This window comes from Chlamydomonas reinhardtii, chromosome 12 (assembly GCF_000002595.2).
Source record: "Chlamydomonas reinhardtii strain CC-503 cw92 mt+ chromosome 12, whole genome shotgun sequence".
NCBI lineage: Eukaryota > Viridiplantae > Chlorophyta > Chlorophyceae > Chlamydomonadales > Chlamydomonadaceae > Chlamydomonas > Chlamydomonas reinhardtii.
The window spans coordinates 4,489,473-4,504,361 of NC_057015.1; the positions used below are offsets into that span (position 1 = coordinate 4,489,473).

At 71.7% G+C, this 14,889-nt stretch overlaps 2 protein-coding genes across 2 annotated transcripts; one reads left to right on the top strand and one right to left on the bottom strand.

The window, feature by feature from the left end:
* Nucleotides 1-114: 114 nt before the first annotated feature.
* CHLRE_12g521750v5 (uncharacterized protein) lies at nt 115-9,180 on the bottom strand. Its single transcript, XM_043068387.1, has 17 exons — nt 8,438-9,180; nt 8,052-8,162; nt 7,396-7,650; nt 6,678-7,021; nt 6,328-6,400; nt 5,354-6,025; nt 5,218-5,267; nt 4,866-4,923; nt 4,560-4,676; nt 4,191-4,323; nt 3,727-3,923; nt 3,297-3,465; nt 2,939-3,086; nt 2,484-2,649; nt 2,175-2,265; nt 1,488-1,813; nt 115-1,287 (listed from the first exon to the last, which is right to left on the bottom strand). Exons 1-17 carry the CDS (start codon nt 8,906-8,908, stop codon nt 580-582), a joined length of 4,089 nt encoding a protein of 1,362 aa, XP_042918482.1. The 5' UTR covers nt 8,909-9,180; the 3' UTR covers nt 115-579.
* A 140-nt stretch (nt 9,181-9,320) lies between these two features.
* CHLRE_12g521800v5 (uncharacterized protein) lies at nt 9,321-14,882 on the top strand. Its single transcript, XM_043068388.1, has 3 exons — nt 9,321-11,476; nt 11,771-12,549; nt 12,831-14,882. The coding sequence occupies exons 1-3, from the start codon at nt 9,445-9,447 to the stop codon at nt 14,796-14,798; spliced, it is 4,779 nt and encodes a 1,592-aa protein (XP_042918483.1). The 5' UTR covers nt 9,321-9,444; the 3' UTR covers nt 14,799-14,882.
* Nucleotides 14,883-14,889: the final 7 nt, after the last annotated feature.

Here is a 14,889-nt window from a genome sequence, read left to right on the forward strand (position 1 = left end):
GGGCGTTGTCATGGTGGTTGGGGGAGGGGAGGAGGGCAGCAGCGCTGCCGTGTGGCGTGCAGAGGGCGAAGCCTGATGGAACGGGACTAGGGCATGAAGTGATGGAAGCAGACGGAAAAAGGGGAAAGCCGTAGCGGACGCACGTGTGTTCGCGCATGAGCACAGGTGTCATTCTACATTGCTGCACTTGCTGCGTTGTGTGAGTGGTCGACTCGTGCTACGAGCCGCGGCTTGCAAAGCACTGACTGCTCGTGTTGACTCATGAACTGGGCCCTCCATGTCCACGGCAGCCCAAAGCCCAACTGCATGAAGCGCCTGCGCCGACTCGTGCACAGGAGGACAGCTCGCGCGCCCCTGAGTGGCCACAGGCGTAACTCCTCACTGCACAACCCGAACAAACCGATGCACCTGCCCCCTCCACAACGCGCACCTACCTGGACCGCTTGCGCCACACGCCCGCTCAAACTGCCTGCTTCGCACACGCCATTTGCACGGGCCCAACCTTCCTTGAACCCCCCACACAACAACCACGGTTTCACCACGCTTCCAACGCACACAGCGCCGCGCACGGGAGCCCACTCAGTCCACAATCATGTCCAGTGCCCCGCCCGCCACGCCCGCCACCTCCCCGGCACCGCCCACACCGCCCGCCGCCAGCGCGCTCCCGGCGCCCACCACCGCCTCCCCGCCGCGCGCCCTCGCGCCCTCCACGCCCAGACCCAGCGCCCCCATCACCGCCTCCACACGCCGCGCCGCCGCCGCGTCCGGCGCTCTCGCCGCCACCGCCGGACTGCCGCCGCCGCGGCCGCCGTTGCCATTGCCGTTGCCGCCGCCCCCGGCGGCGCCGCCAGTGGCCCAGGCCCGCAGCCACCTAGCCACCTGGTCCAGGGGAGCCGAGTCCACCACTGATGCACCAAAGCCCAGCGCGTCAGTGCCGCCGCACGCTGCCGCCGCGCGGCACACTGCCGTCGCCGCCAGCACCTCGGCCTCGCCAGAGGTGCTGCCGCGCGCGGCGGCGCCGCGCGCCGCCGCCACGTCATCCCAACCGTCGGCGTCGTACACCGCCTTCCAGGCCAACTGCCACTTGCTGGCGTGCGCGGCGCGCTCCGCCGCCGGCATGAGCGCCAGCACCTCAACCGCCGCCACCGCCGCCTCCTTGGCGGGCGCGCTGGCGGCGGAGGCGGCGGCGCCGCCGGCGCGGCTGACGGCGGCGGCGGCGGCCAACGCCTCGTCCAGCAGCAGGGCGGGCTGCATGGGCGGCCCGCCGGCGGGCAGGCCCAGGTGCGCCTGCACGTGGGGCGTCAAGAGGCGGCGGCATGGTCGTGTGTGTGTGTGTGTGTGCGTGTGCGTGTGTGCACGTGCCCACAAACAATAGCAAGACAGGCAGCGAAGCAACAACAGCCCTGCACGCAGCGCCTGCGCATATGCTGCGTGGGGGTCTGCGCGGGCATCGAGACTTGAGAGCGCCCCAACGGCTGCGGCCGCACCTGCAGCCCCAGCAGCCGCAGCTGCAGCAGCGCCGCCGCCTCCAGCTGCGGTGCGCCGCCCGCCCGCGCCGCCAGCCGCGCCACACTCAGCAGCCGGCGGTAGCCGCCCAGCGACCCCGCGCCCGCCGCCTCCGCCGCCGCCTGCTTCGCCGGGGACTGGCCCTGTGCCTTGCCGCCGGCCTTGTCGGCGCCAGCGGCCGCCGCCGCCGACACGCTCTGGTGCAGCACGGCGGCTGCGTCGGCGAAGGCGGAGGTGCGCAGCAGGTGTGTGGCGAGCAGGTCGGAGGCGGCGGCGGGCGGCTGAGACTGGAGGAAGGTGGTCACACCTGTGTGGGGTGCAGGGCGAGGCAGGGCAAGGTAGCAAAGGAGGGAGGAGGGGAAGGGGCAGATGGGTGGGCGCTGGGATGTCCATGGTTGGGGCGCACCCCGCCCTTTCCGCCCCCTCGCATGTCCCCCACAGCTCCGCCGACCCTGGAAGCGTTGCATGGCCCACCAGTCCACTCGGGGTTGATGTGGATTACCCCCCCCTCCCACACCCCCGTTCGCGCCATTCTCAACCCCCGCACCCCCTCCCCCCAACTGTCAACGTGCCACCCCCCCGGGCCAGCTGCGTGCCTCGTGCCATCCCTCCTGCAGTATCCATGCCACCTCCCCCATGCACTCGTCCCTCTGCCCCCCCCCGCTCACCCGCCCTGAACTGCGGCGGCAGCTCCAGCAGGTCCGCGGGCCGCCCGTCCGCCAGCAGCCGCCCGTACACGTAGCCCGACAGCGTCTGGGACTGAGGGGTTGCAAAGATTGAAAGGGGGGAGGGGAGGGGCGGCAGGGTGGATGGCGCGGAATGTCGGGTCGTGCTATGTTGCAGCAGTTGGGGTTGTGGACAGCGGTCGGGTTGGCACAGACTGCAAACTACACAAAGCAGGAAGGCGTGAAGCAAGGAGGTGAGAGAAACAGTGACGCACCACACGCCCCCGCCCTCCATCCCCGGCACGCGCCCACCTGTCCCGCCTCCGCGCCGCCCGCCGCGCCCTCCTCCGGCTGCAGTGTGGCCATGTGCGTGTGCAGCCGCCCCGACTGCCCCGCCGGGTCCGCCGCCGCCAGCGCCTCGCACACCTCAAACAGGTGGCCGTAGCAGTGGTGCGCGCGGCACAGCGCCTCCACCTGCCTGCGGGAAGAAGAGGGGAGGGGACAGGGAGGGAGGGGAGGGGAGGAGAGGGAGGAGGAGGGGGAGGAGGTGGGCGGCAGGGCGGCAGGGTGCGGTGCGGTAACAGGAGGCAGGGCTCACATGAATGGACCGCCACACACGTGGAGGTGCCCGCCGTGTAGGTAAGCAGACTCAAGCACGACTTGGCCATTTCCGAACGTTGCAAAGTGCGGTAGTAGGCCTAGAGTCAGGGGCCCGGGACCTAGCTGCGCAGCCGTGACGCCGAGAGCACGGCCCGCCACCCACGCACCAGATGAGCAGCTCGGGGGCCGGCGCGCCGCCCCGCTGCTGCTGCTGTTGCTGCTGGTCGGGCTGTGCTGCTGCTGCCGCCGCGGCTGCCGCAGTGGCCAGGCGCATCTCCGCCAGCGCGTCCGCCAACAGGTCGTCCGCACAGCGGCCTGCGCCGGGGTGCGGGGTGCGGGGTGCGGGGTGCCAGGTGTGGGTGGCAGTCAACCCGGAAGAATAGACGTGGATGAGTGGCAGCAGACCCCCCCTTTACCCAGCAATAATTCATCACTTGATCACGCCATCTTGCTCGTCTTGGACGGCTGACTCCTCTCCCTATCCCCTATCCCTCCACCTCTCTCCGGCCCCTCCGCGCCACTCACTGCGTGTGGCCCTGTAGTCCGCCAGCAGCGCCGCCCGCGCCCCGGGGTCCCGGGTGGCGGCCAGCGCGGAGGCGAAGCAGGTGAGCAGCACGTCCGTCACGCCGAACAGGCTGTGCGACAGCTCCAGGCAGGGCGAGGGCGAGGGCGCGGGCCGCACGGCCTGGATGGCCTGTGGGGGCGGCGGCGAGGCGGGGTCAGGCGGGGGAGGCGGTGGGGCGGAGTCAGGCGGGGTCAGACGGGGAGGCCGGCTTGAGGAGGAGATGTTTTGGTTTTGGGGCACGCGAGGAGCTGACTGCTCCTGGCCAAACGCCCCAGCCCATCCCACCAAGATCGCCCCACCCGCGCACACGTTGCGAAGTACGCACCCTTCTTGCGCCCCTGTGTCCTACTACCCCTTGCCCCCCTGAGGAAAGCCACAACTGCCCCTCACCACGGCCAGCTTGCCCAGCGCCGCGCGTGTGTCTGCGCCGCTGAGCCAGTCCGGTCCGCCCAGGCGCGCCGCCACCTCGTGCGCCGCCAGGTGCAGCGGGCTGCCTGCCAGCAGGTCGCGGCGGCCCACGGCGGCCGCCACCGCCACCGCCACCAGCACACCCAGCTCGCGCACCGAGGAGCGCAGCGAGGACAGCCCTGTGCGCGTGTGCGTTGGCGGGGGGGGGGGGAGGAGACGCGATGACGTTGGCCGGCGTGGTGGTGCGGGGGGCAGGTCGGGGAGGGACGGCGGCGAGAAGAGTGAGCTGGCGAGGGGCAGTAAGCTTGGTGGAAAGTACGGCAATGTCCAGACACTTGCAGTGTAGCAGCAAGGACACACTGGGCAACAACACTGCAAGTCGCCGCCTGGCAACTCCAGGCCCCATCTCCAGTCCCCGTCTCCAGCGCCCCGCCATGCAGGCTCACCGCTGTCGCCGGGGTGCCCCAGCCCGCCCGCCGCCTGCGCCGCCACGGCGTCCGCGGCCCGGCCCAGTGCCGCCACGAAGTGCCCCACCGAGGCGGACGGCCGCGCGTAGAAGATCTCAGCGGGCGACAGCACCTGCGGGCCGCGCGGGGCACCACGCATGTGTGTGCGCGTGTGCGTGTGTGTGTTAGGAAAGCACAAGGGGGGGGGGCGCCGTGATCCCTCCCCCCGTGTGTGTGTGTGGACACAGCCGGCATGCAAGCCCCCGCCGCTGCCTAGCCGGCCAGCCGCAGGTGCGTTCGCCCTCGTGTGTCACGTGTGCCACGTGCCTCCGCGCCTGGACGGCTGACACGGCCCCCCCCGGCACCCACCTCGTACTCGCGCGCGCTGCTGTCCTGACCCGCCTCCGCCACCAGCCGCGACAGCAGCGCCGCCGCCGCCGCCGGCGAGCCGCCCGAGCCGGCGGCCGCCGTGTCGCGCTGGTGGGCCTGCGGGGGACAGCGGGGCGGGGTACGGTGCGGTGATCTGATAGGGATGTCCGGGGAAACGGGCCGACACTGTGCCCGCGAACGCGCGACGTGTGTGCGTGTTTGCACGTGTGTTTATGATACGCTATGTGCTGGTGTGCCCCATTTTCCTCCGCCATCGCCATCGCCTCCCTCTCTTGCAGTCCCCACCTGCAGCCGGTGCAGCGCCACCACCACCGCCAGCTTCTCACTGTTCTCGATCAGCGTGCTGCGGGGCAGGAGCAAACACACACATACATGGGAGGGTGACCAGGGATGAGCCCGGGAGTTTGGGTTGAAAGGGCGGGGCGTACACTAGACCACGGCACGAACATGCCCAGTACACTCGATGTTGTTGCTGCTGTGTGCGCGTGAGAGTTTGCCCCGTAGCTCTGTCGGGCAAAACACACACGCGCACACCTAACTACCTCCCCATTCCTTACTCGCCCCGCCCTTTTGCCTATGCCCACGCCCAACCCAGTCCCCTCCTCCCCTCCTCCCCTTCTTCGCCCCTCCTGCTCACCGCAGCACCGACGGCGCCAGCGCGTGCAGCACCCCGCTCATGGCCAGGCACTGCAGCAGCAGCGCGTGACGTGACTCCTTGTCAGCCAGCTGCTCAGCAACACTCACAGCAACGCCGCCGGAGGCGGCCGCGGAGCCGCCAGCGGCGGCTCCGCCGCCGCCGCCGCGCCGCCCGCCCACTGCTTGGGCAGCAGGTCGAGCAGCTGTGTGCTGTAGCGGCCCAGGGTGGCCGCCTGCGAGGCGGTGGTGGCCAGGGCGCCCAGCGCCCCCAGCCGCCGCTCCAGCCCCGCCACCAGCGGCTGCAGGTTGCCGCCCGCCGCCGCGATGGCCGCTGCCTGGCTCAGCACCGCGTCCAGCAGGTGGCTGGCGGCGGCGGCGGGATCCAGCCCGGCGGCGGCGGGCAGCGCCGGCGCCACCGCCGCCGCACCCGGCGTCGCCGCCACGGCGGCGATCTCCACGACGCCGTAGGTGGCGGACAGCACGACCCAGCGGCCGGCGGCGTCGCCGCCGGCTGCGCCGTCGGCGCCGCCAGCGCCGACGGCGGCTGTGTCCGGGTCCTCCGACAGCAGTGTGGCGGCGCCGCTGAGCGCGTTCCAGCTCCACAGGGCGCGGCAGGTGCGGGAGGTGGACGAGGCGGCGCCGCCGCCGCCAAAGACGCCCTGCAGCAGGCCGTAGCCGCCGTCCAGCTGCGAGGGCTGCTGCTGGTGGTGGTGCTGGTGGTGGTGTTGCTGCCAGCGCGCCAGCAGGCAGGAGTGCGAGGCTGGCGAGAAGAGCAGGCGGCGCAGGGGGCTGCCGGACGACTCGGCGGGCTGCGCGGCGCGTGGGCGAGGCGGGGTGGAGCCGGGCAGGGTGGGCCCAGATGGCGTTATCCAGTGGGGCGGGTGTGGAGGAACGTGAGCAGCGACACGGTAAGACTCACGTGTGTTTGTGGGATGTACGGGCGACACTGGAACATCGTCTGCCGCCCCCAGCTGCTAGCACTCCCCACTCCGGCCCAAACGCCCATTCCCAAGCGCCCAAGCGCCCACATGCGCCCACACGCTCACATGCACATGCGCCCACACGCTCACACGCCCCCGCCGTGTCCTCTCTCAGTCGCCCACGCGCGCACCTCTGTGTATCCCTCCAGGACGTCGCACACGCCGCCGCACACGCCCGGGCCGCCCTCGGGCAGCAGCTCCAGGCTGCAGGGTGTGGCGGGTGGCGGGGGCCGGGGGAGGGTGTGGCGGCTAGAGAGGCACGTGGTGACACGGACATGAGGCCGACCTGCCACACCACTCGACCCGCCCGTCCTGCCAAAGGTACCACAAGCGAGATCCTCCACCCACCTACAGAGTCGGCTCCATCCCCACGCCAGTCCCCTCCAGGCCGTGCCCCGCCCCACCCCCTGCCCGTTGCCCTCCCAAGCCCCCGCCCCCTGCACCCCGCCCCCCCCCCCGCCCCACCACCGCCCGCACTCACAGCTGCACCACGTGCTGCTGCGTCTCCCGCCGCTCCGCCACTGTCGCGCCGGGCCCGCCGCCGCGCACCGTCTCCACCATCCACACCGCCACGTGCTGCCCGCACACCGCAAAGTCCAGGTTCGCAGCCCCAGTAACCGTGCCGCTGCCAGGCGCGCCAGCGCCACCTGTAGCAGCAGCCAGCGCGCCGCCGCCACTACTGCCGCTGTAGGGCGCCGCGCCGCCGGCCGAGGCGGCGGGCGTGGGGGTCAGGGGCGCGGCTGTGCGGCGGCTGTCGTGTGTGCGCACCAGGCCGTTGAGGAAGGACCACTGTAGCGCCTCACTGGGGCGCAGACCGGTGCTGATCTGGCGGAGGGGGAGGGGGAGCGGGTCATGGGGTCATAGGGTCATGGGGAGGGTGGCGTGAGGGCCCGGCGCGGGGGCACGGAGCAGGAGCAAGCACAGATCGACTGACATGCTCAGGCCGCCGCTTCCCTCCGCCGCCGCGAGACTACCCACACCTTCCCCCTACCCCACCCCCGCTGCCGCAGCGGCCCCCCCCTTCAAATATTGGGCATGGTGTAAACAACCCCCCCCCATCTCCCCCCCATTGGTGATGATGGGAGGACTTTTCGTTTGGCTCGGGCACAATTACCCCCCCCACACACACATGACGTTAAGACTTAATACATTGTGATTCAATTAAATTGTGTTCCCCATGAACGGCTCCCCTGGCTCACCGCCCAGCAGTCCACGCTGTCCGCCGTGAGCGCCAGCAGCCGGTAGTGGCTGCCGCCGCCGCCCGCCACAGGGCCCAGGTGCAGCCGCGCCGCGGGCCGCGGGCTGGGCTGGCGGCGCAGGTATCGGGCTGAGGGGTCGAAGGCGTCGGTGTAGGCGCGCGACAGCAGGCCGCCCAGGGCGCCCACCAGGCCGGGGCGCTCGGGCGCGGCGGGCGGCGACCACAGCTGCTTGGGGAAGATGCCCTGGCTGCCCACCTGCAGGCACAGGCACAGGCACAGGGCGGGGGGGGGGGGCAGCGGGTACGTGTGATGTACAGTGGAGGAGGTGTGTCAGTGTATGTGCTGGGCAGGTTGTGGTGACTGGGGTGGTTGGGGTGGTTGGGGTGGTGGTGGTGGTGAGGCCGCACCGGCAGCCAACTGTCTGTCAGCCGGCGACGTGGTACCGACATCGCCGCCGGCAGCAGCAGCAGTAGCAGCCGCAGCAGCACCCGCGCGCCACTCTCGCTGCCAGGCCACTCCCACTACCTGCCACCCGCCACCCAGCATTCCTCCCCCTTGACCCGCCCCACTCCAGGCTCCCCTTCTCGCCTCTCCTCTCCTCCCCCCCCCGCCCCTCACCCCCTACACACAAACACACACACACACGCCCCACCCACCTGCACCAGGTGCAACGAGCCGTCACTGGCCGACAGCGCCGCCAGGAAGGCCGGGCCCGAGCCCAGGTCCAGGCGGGAGGCGGCGAAGGCGGACACCAGCGGCACACGGGGCTGCAGGAGGGGTGGCGAGTGAGGGGATGAGGGGATTCGAGCGGATGGAGCACAAGGCAGGGTTGTCAGACAGGCGGTGCAACGGACAGTGCGAGCAGGGATACTTCCCCGCCACTGACTACCCCATCTGGACTGCCCGCCCGCACCTCCTACATCCATGAATCCAGCCTCCCGTTCCCCTTCCCCCCAGAACCAGCACCAGCGCTATCCCCCCGCACTTCCCGATGCCTCAAACACGGCAAGCAACACCCCGCCCAGCCGCCCCAGCCACCCACCTGGCGTGCCGCCACCCCCGCCGGCGGCGCCAGCAGCTGCTGCTCCGCCGGCGCCGCCAGGTGGTGCGCGTCCAGCCACACCGTCAGGTGCCCGTCGCCGTCGCACACCGCCACACTCAGGGGCCCGTCGGCGGCGGCAGGCGCCGCCGCAGGCGCCGGGCCCGCCACGCCCAGGCCCGAGGTGGCGCCGGCGGCGGCTGCGCCGCCGCTGGCGGCGGAGCCGTGCGCGATGAGCGCGACGGAGGGGGGCTGCGAGGTCGCCGGCGGTCGCGGCAGGGTGAGCACCCGCAGCCGCGCCTCCTTGCCCTCGCGGTAGCGCCAGATGTAGAGCTGCGACCCCGACAGCAGCCACGCGAAGCCCGAGTCGGGGCACACGCCTGCTTGGTTATGCCCGCCCGGCTGCTGAAGCAGCTCCAGCACCGCGCGGGGGAGCATGTAGGCGCCCAGCGTGTCGCCGAAGAAGGACGCCATGGTTGATGCGTCTGTGCTGCTTGGTGTGTTAACGACTGGGACTTTTGCGCAGTCCAAAAAGGCGTAAGCGCACCGGCAGCTCGCCGTCGCCTGAGATCGACTTTCACACAAGCGCGCCTTGCCGCAGGCCAACGCTTAAGAAATAACCATGGGCACAGATTGTATTCAAAGAGCTTGCGCAACAACGAATGCAGCACGAGACCGGCTCAACTTGAAGCTTAATTCTATGCCGTCCCTGTCAGAGCCTACCGGTAATACTATACGAGCATATCTATTTGCCGTAACATCCTTTGTGCATGAGGCAGCCCTGCAAGGGAACAGCACGATGGAATGTTGTTTTGGCGGGATGGATCATTAGCATGCCGGCAGAACGCAACAGCAGACCAGTGTATGGACATAATTATCGTTGGCACATAAAAGTGATGAAACACTGCACCATAGGCATGTTGGTTTAGTCTCGCGGTCGAAAGGATGGTTGAGGATTCTGAGCGTGTCGCCTGCTTTCAGCCTCACAATCACCTAGCTTCCTAAGGTATATGGCAAGCACCGTGCTAGGCGCAGCCTACGGCGGCGGGCTCGTTGCGGCATGGGCGTCGTCCACAGAGCTCACTGCGACCGGTGGCTCGGCCCCGGGCGAGCTTTGCATCGCTGGCGCTGGCCGCGGCGGCGTGGCGGTCAAGTGCCTCACAACCTCCAGCCCCACTGACGACGCCAGCGGAGGCCTGGCCGTTGCCACACGCGGCGCCGACCTCCGGCCGTTGCTACTCACGCCGCTGCCGGCTCTCCGCTCCTTCGTGGCATTCTCCCATGCGCGCTCGCCCGACTCCACCGCACCCGCCTCTGCTACCCCGCTGACCGTGTTTACACGTACGCTGCGGAGCGGTGCAGGGCCACCCACAATGCGCCCGCCGGCGAACTGGCTGGTGCAGCGGCTTCGACTCGAGGCCGCGCCGCCGCCGCCGCCACCGCCGCCAAGCGCCGCTGCGGCCGCACACACGGCCCCAGCGGCCTCCGCGCTCCGCCTCGTGCCGGCAGACGCCTACCACCCGCCAGGGGCGCAGCCGCAGCCGCTGCCAGGGGCTCCACTTGGCGGTAGCAGCGGCAGTGGACGCGTGACGGCGGCGGCGGCGGCTGTGGTGCCTGAGGGCCCGGCGGCCAAGCGCTCCCGCCTGCGCGGCCCCACGCAGCGGCTCGGCGGTGAGGGGCCAGGCGGTGAGATGAGTCAACTGCCACCACCGCCGCACCAGGACCAGCAACACGACCAACATCAGCAGCAGCAGGCGGCGCTAGAGTCTCACCCGGCGCGTCCTGGCGGCGGCTGGGGTAGCGGCTACAGCCTACAGCCCAACCTGGCGGCGGCAGCGGAAGCAGCAGCCGGACCCTGGGGCCAGGCCGCCAGCGGGGCAGGCGCGGAGGCGGAGTCAGATGTCGGCTGCGGCGGCGGCGGCGGCGGCTGGAGTGTGTACCACCCGCCGCTGCCCGCCGGCCTGCCGCCGCCGCCGCTACTGCAGCCGGGCGTCACGTGTGCGCTGTGCCTGGAGTGCTGGACGGACCCGCTCAGCCGACTGCTGCCGCACCAGCCGCAGCAGCAGCCGCAGCAGCCGCAGCTGGAGGCGGCTGCCAGGGCGGCCTGGGCCCGCCTGCCACCGCTGCAGCAGCTGGCGTTCATGTGCGGCACACCCCACGCCGCGGCCAGCCCTGCGCTATACCGCGGCCTTCTAACGCCCAGCAGCGGCAGTAGCAGCAGCAGTGGTGGCAGTAGCAGTGGCGGTGGCGGTGGCGGCAGTAGCACGCCCACCGCCGCGGAGCTGCTGCCCTGGGGCTGCTTCCTGGTGGGTACGGCCAGTGGGCAGCTGTGGGCGCAGCCGCTGGAGCGCCGCAGCCGCCACCACCCCGGCGGTAGCAGCGCCGGCGGCGGCGGCGGCGGCGGCGCTGCCAGTGGTGGTGGCGGCAGTAGCAGTGGCCGTGGCGGCCCGCGCGAGCAATGCGCCGAACCGGGTGCGGGGGCGGGCCAGGCCGGCGGCGGCGGCGGTACAACAGGGGGTGCGGATGATGCGTGTGTGGGCGTGGGTGTGTCGGGCGGTGTGTTGCTGCTGGACCTGCAGGAGCCGGTCATGGCGCTGCTGCCCGTGTACCGCCCCGGCACACACCCACGCACACATGACGCCGACACCCACACCGGCACACACACCGCCACCCGCTTCAATGCCCATGACGCCGACCCAGCGGCTGAGGGTGCCAAACCCGGCGGTGCGGGGAGTGCCGCGGGCACGGCACGGCTGCAGCCGGGACACCGCCGGCGTGGGCAGGAGCGGCAGCAGCAGGAGGAGGGGCAGGAGGGGCAGGAGGGGGAGGGGCAGGAGGATCAGGAGGAGGAGGAGGAGCAGCAGGTGGCGGTGGCGCTGCTGGTGGTGGGGCGGAGCGGACGTGTGGTGGGGCTGAGCCCCGCACCGGCGGCGGTGGCAGCGGCTGCGGCGGCGGCCTCGGGGCGAGGGGGCCGGGCAGCCGGCGGCGGCGGCGGCGGCGGTGGTGCGAGCACCAAGTCGCTGCAAGTGCTTCAGAGCTACAGTGAGCAGGGGCCCAGGAGCGGGAAGCTGTTGGGGCACGCACACATGCACGCACGCACACACACACACACACACACACACACACACACACACACACACACACACACACACACACACACACACGAATACCATTTCATTCTGCACGGCGGTATTGCTGCAATGCCTCACTGCCTCAGTGCCTTGCGGCTCCATGTGGCCTGTGGTCCTATCAGCATCCCCAAATCAACTCACCGTCCTACACATGCCTGTTCACCACCGCCCGCCCCGCCCCAACACCGCCGCCGCCGCCACACAGGCATGCTGACGGGCACGCCGCTGCGGCTGCTGTGTGTGTCGCAGTGGCAGCTGGGCGGCAGGCTGGCGGCGGCGGCGCTCACACCGGCCGGCGCGCTGGTGTGGGCGCTGCGCGGCAGCGGCGTAGTCCTGGCGGCGCAACTCGTGGCACCGCCGCCGCCGCCACAGCCGCCACTGCAGCCGCCTGGCGATGAAGGCATCGTGCCTGCTACTGCTGCCGCCGCTGGCGGCAGCACACGCAACCGCGGCGGCAGTAGCAGTGGCGGGGAGGGGGCGGCGGTGACGTTTGTGTCGGAGCTGCGGCCGCTGTGGCTGCCTGCCCCGCCCAATGTGCGGCGGCTGGCGGCCTGCCCCGGCTGGTGGCACCACGTGGTGGCGGGCTGCGGCGGCGGCAGTAGCGGCGTGCTACTGCTGCTACAGGCCCGCATGCCACCGCTACAGCCGCTACAGCCGCTACAGCCGCAGCAGCTGCCGCAGCCACACGGGCAGCAAGCGGGCGGGGGCCCTGCGGGCATGTACATAAGTGGCGGCGGCGGCGGCGGCTGTGGAGAGGCGGGGCCGCTCGCCGCGGCGGGCGTGAGCAGCTGTGCGGCGGGGCTGCTGGCGGCATTGGCGCAGTGTGGCGGCGGCGGCGGCGGCGGCGGCGGCGGCGGCCGGCTGGCGGCGCTGCAGCAGCAGCTGCGTCAGCTGATGGCGGCGCTGGTGGCGCTGGGTGGGCACGAGGGGGCCCTGCAGCGGGCGCTGGCGGCGCAGTGGGCGGCGTTCCAGCGGGCAGCCAGGGTGAGTGCGGCACTGCGCGCTGCTCGTCGCACTGCGCTGCACTGCACTCGGCGGCCCCACTCACCTACCCGCCCCCACCTTGCCGGCCGCTCGCCGGCTGACCGGCACAGCGGCCCTCAGGGCTTCCTCTTGTACTGCATGGCTGCTGTCTTCCCCGACCCCCTTCCACCCGCACATACAACTTGACCAACCCCTCGCCGCGTTTTCCCATGAGGATCCCTCTCTCCCTCCATCTCTCCCGCCCTCCCTCCCTCCCTCCCTCTTTCGCCGCCTCACTCCAGGACCTGCCACTGGTTCGGAGTCTGTGCAGCCGCGCTCCCGCCCTCAGCTGTCGCCTGGAGCCGCAGCTGCTGCTGCCACACACAGCAGCGCCGCACACCGGTCAACCACACTGCGCAACAGAAGCACGGCAGGGAACCGGGGCAGTGCAGGGGGCAGGGGCGGGGGCGGTGCAGCTGCTGGTGCAGGTGGAGCTGGCGGTGGCGGCGGCGGCGCGGGGGCCTGGTGTCGGCCTGGCGGGTGAGTGGACGCTGCTGCTCCGCTTCGCGCCCACCGACCCATCCCTGCCCTCGCACGTCACCGCGGTGCCGCTGCCGCCCGAGCCCCTGCCGCCCGCCGCGGGCGGCGCCGCGGCGGGCGCGGGCGGCGGTGGAGGCGGCGCCGGCGCCGGCAGGCCGCAGCTGCTGACCGCGCGCGTACTGCTGCAGCTGCCGCTCCGGCGTGCCGCGTGCGGCCCTACTGCTCACACAGGTGCTGACCACTCGCCGCACCAGCAGCAGCAGCAACAGCAGCAACAGCAGCAGCAGCTGCAGGGCGGCTGGCGGCCGGCTCCGGGGGTGCTGCAGGCATTCTTGCTCCGCCGCAACACCAGTCCCGCCGCGGACGCAGCGGCTTCCAGGGCGGCGGCGGCTGCAGATGGTGGTGATGATGGTGAGGGCTCAGATGAGGAGGAGGGAGGGCATGTAGGCGCGGCAGGTGTTGCGGCCCGCCGGGCGCCGGGCCATCAGGCGGCGCCGCCAATGGCCGTGGTGGCACTGGCGCAGCGCACGCTCACGTGTGCGGCGCTGATGCAGCTGCCGAGCACAGCCGATCTCGGCGGCTTGTTCAGCGGCGGCGGCGTCGGCGGCGGTAGTGGCAGTAGTGGTGGCGGTGGTAGCGCGTGGGGCAGCTGGAGCACTAGCAGCGGGCCCTGGGCTGCGCTGGGCCCCGCCCGGCCGCCGCCGCTGCTACAACGCCGCGTGCTACAGCTGCTGCTGCTGACGCCTTCGGCGCCTCCAGCGCCTGCTGGGGAAGGGGCCCCCCATGCCACCGTGGATGGCTGCGGCGGCGGCAGTAGCAGCGCCGCCGGCTGGCAGGCGGCCTGGCAGCGGCTGGTGGCGCTGCTGCAGCGGGCACTGCTACTGCCGCAGGGGCTGCTGCCCGCCACGGCGCCGCCACTGGGCGGACCCCGCGGCAGTGTGCGCATCTGCGGGGGGCGGGCGGAGCTGGGCTGGCAGTGCCGAGCTGCTCAGGTGCCGCCGCCGGCGGTGGCAGCTGCAGGAGCAGGAGCAGGAGCGAATGCTGGCGCTGGCAATGGCGGTGGCAGCGGCGGTGCTGCAGCCATGCCGGCAGCGGCAGTAACATCAGCAGGTAGTGGTGGCGGTGGTGGCGGAGGTGGTGGTGGTGGTGGCGGCGGCGTGCATGTGGGTTTGGAGCTACAGGCCGACTGCCTGCAGCTGCTGGCGTCGCTGCAGGCGGCGGTGCACGCAGCCATGGCGGAGGGCGGCAGTAGCAGCGGCGGTAGCGCCGGGCCGGCCGCAGTAGCATCGGCAGCCGACGGCCAGCCGCCAGCGACCCGCTCATGCAGCATGTCAGGGGCGGCGGCCGGGGCCGGGGTCGGGGGCTGCCGCGTGGCGCTGCAGTCGGGCGAGCGGCTGCAGGAGGCGGTGCGGCAGCTGCGGCGGCTGGCGGCGGCGATGGAGGAGGCGCGAGTGTGGCGGCGACAGCTGGCCGCCCTGCAGCAGCAGCAGCAGCAGCAAACTGGGCAGCAACAGCATTGTCGGAGTGGAGAGCAGGAGCGGCTTGTGGGAGCGGGGTTGCACACAGGAGCGGAGGCTCTGGGAGCGGGTGGAGGGGAGGGATGGGAGGCGGGGGTGCAGGCGGGTGCGGAGGCGGCGCAGCTGCAGGCGCGGCTGCGGGAGCGGCTGGCGGCTGTGTACGACAAGTACAGCGAGGTGACGGCGGCCAGTCTGCTGCTGCTGGTGCCCTAGGGTGGCTGATGGTGTGGTGGCGCGGTGAGGCGCGACGTAATGGCACGGCCTTCCTCCAGGCCTGTACATCCCAACCGTCAGATTGCAACGT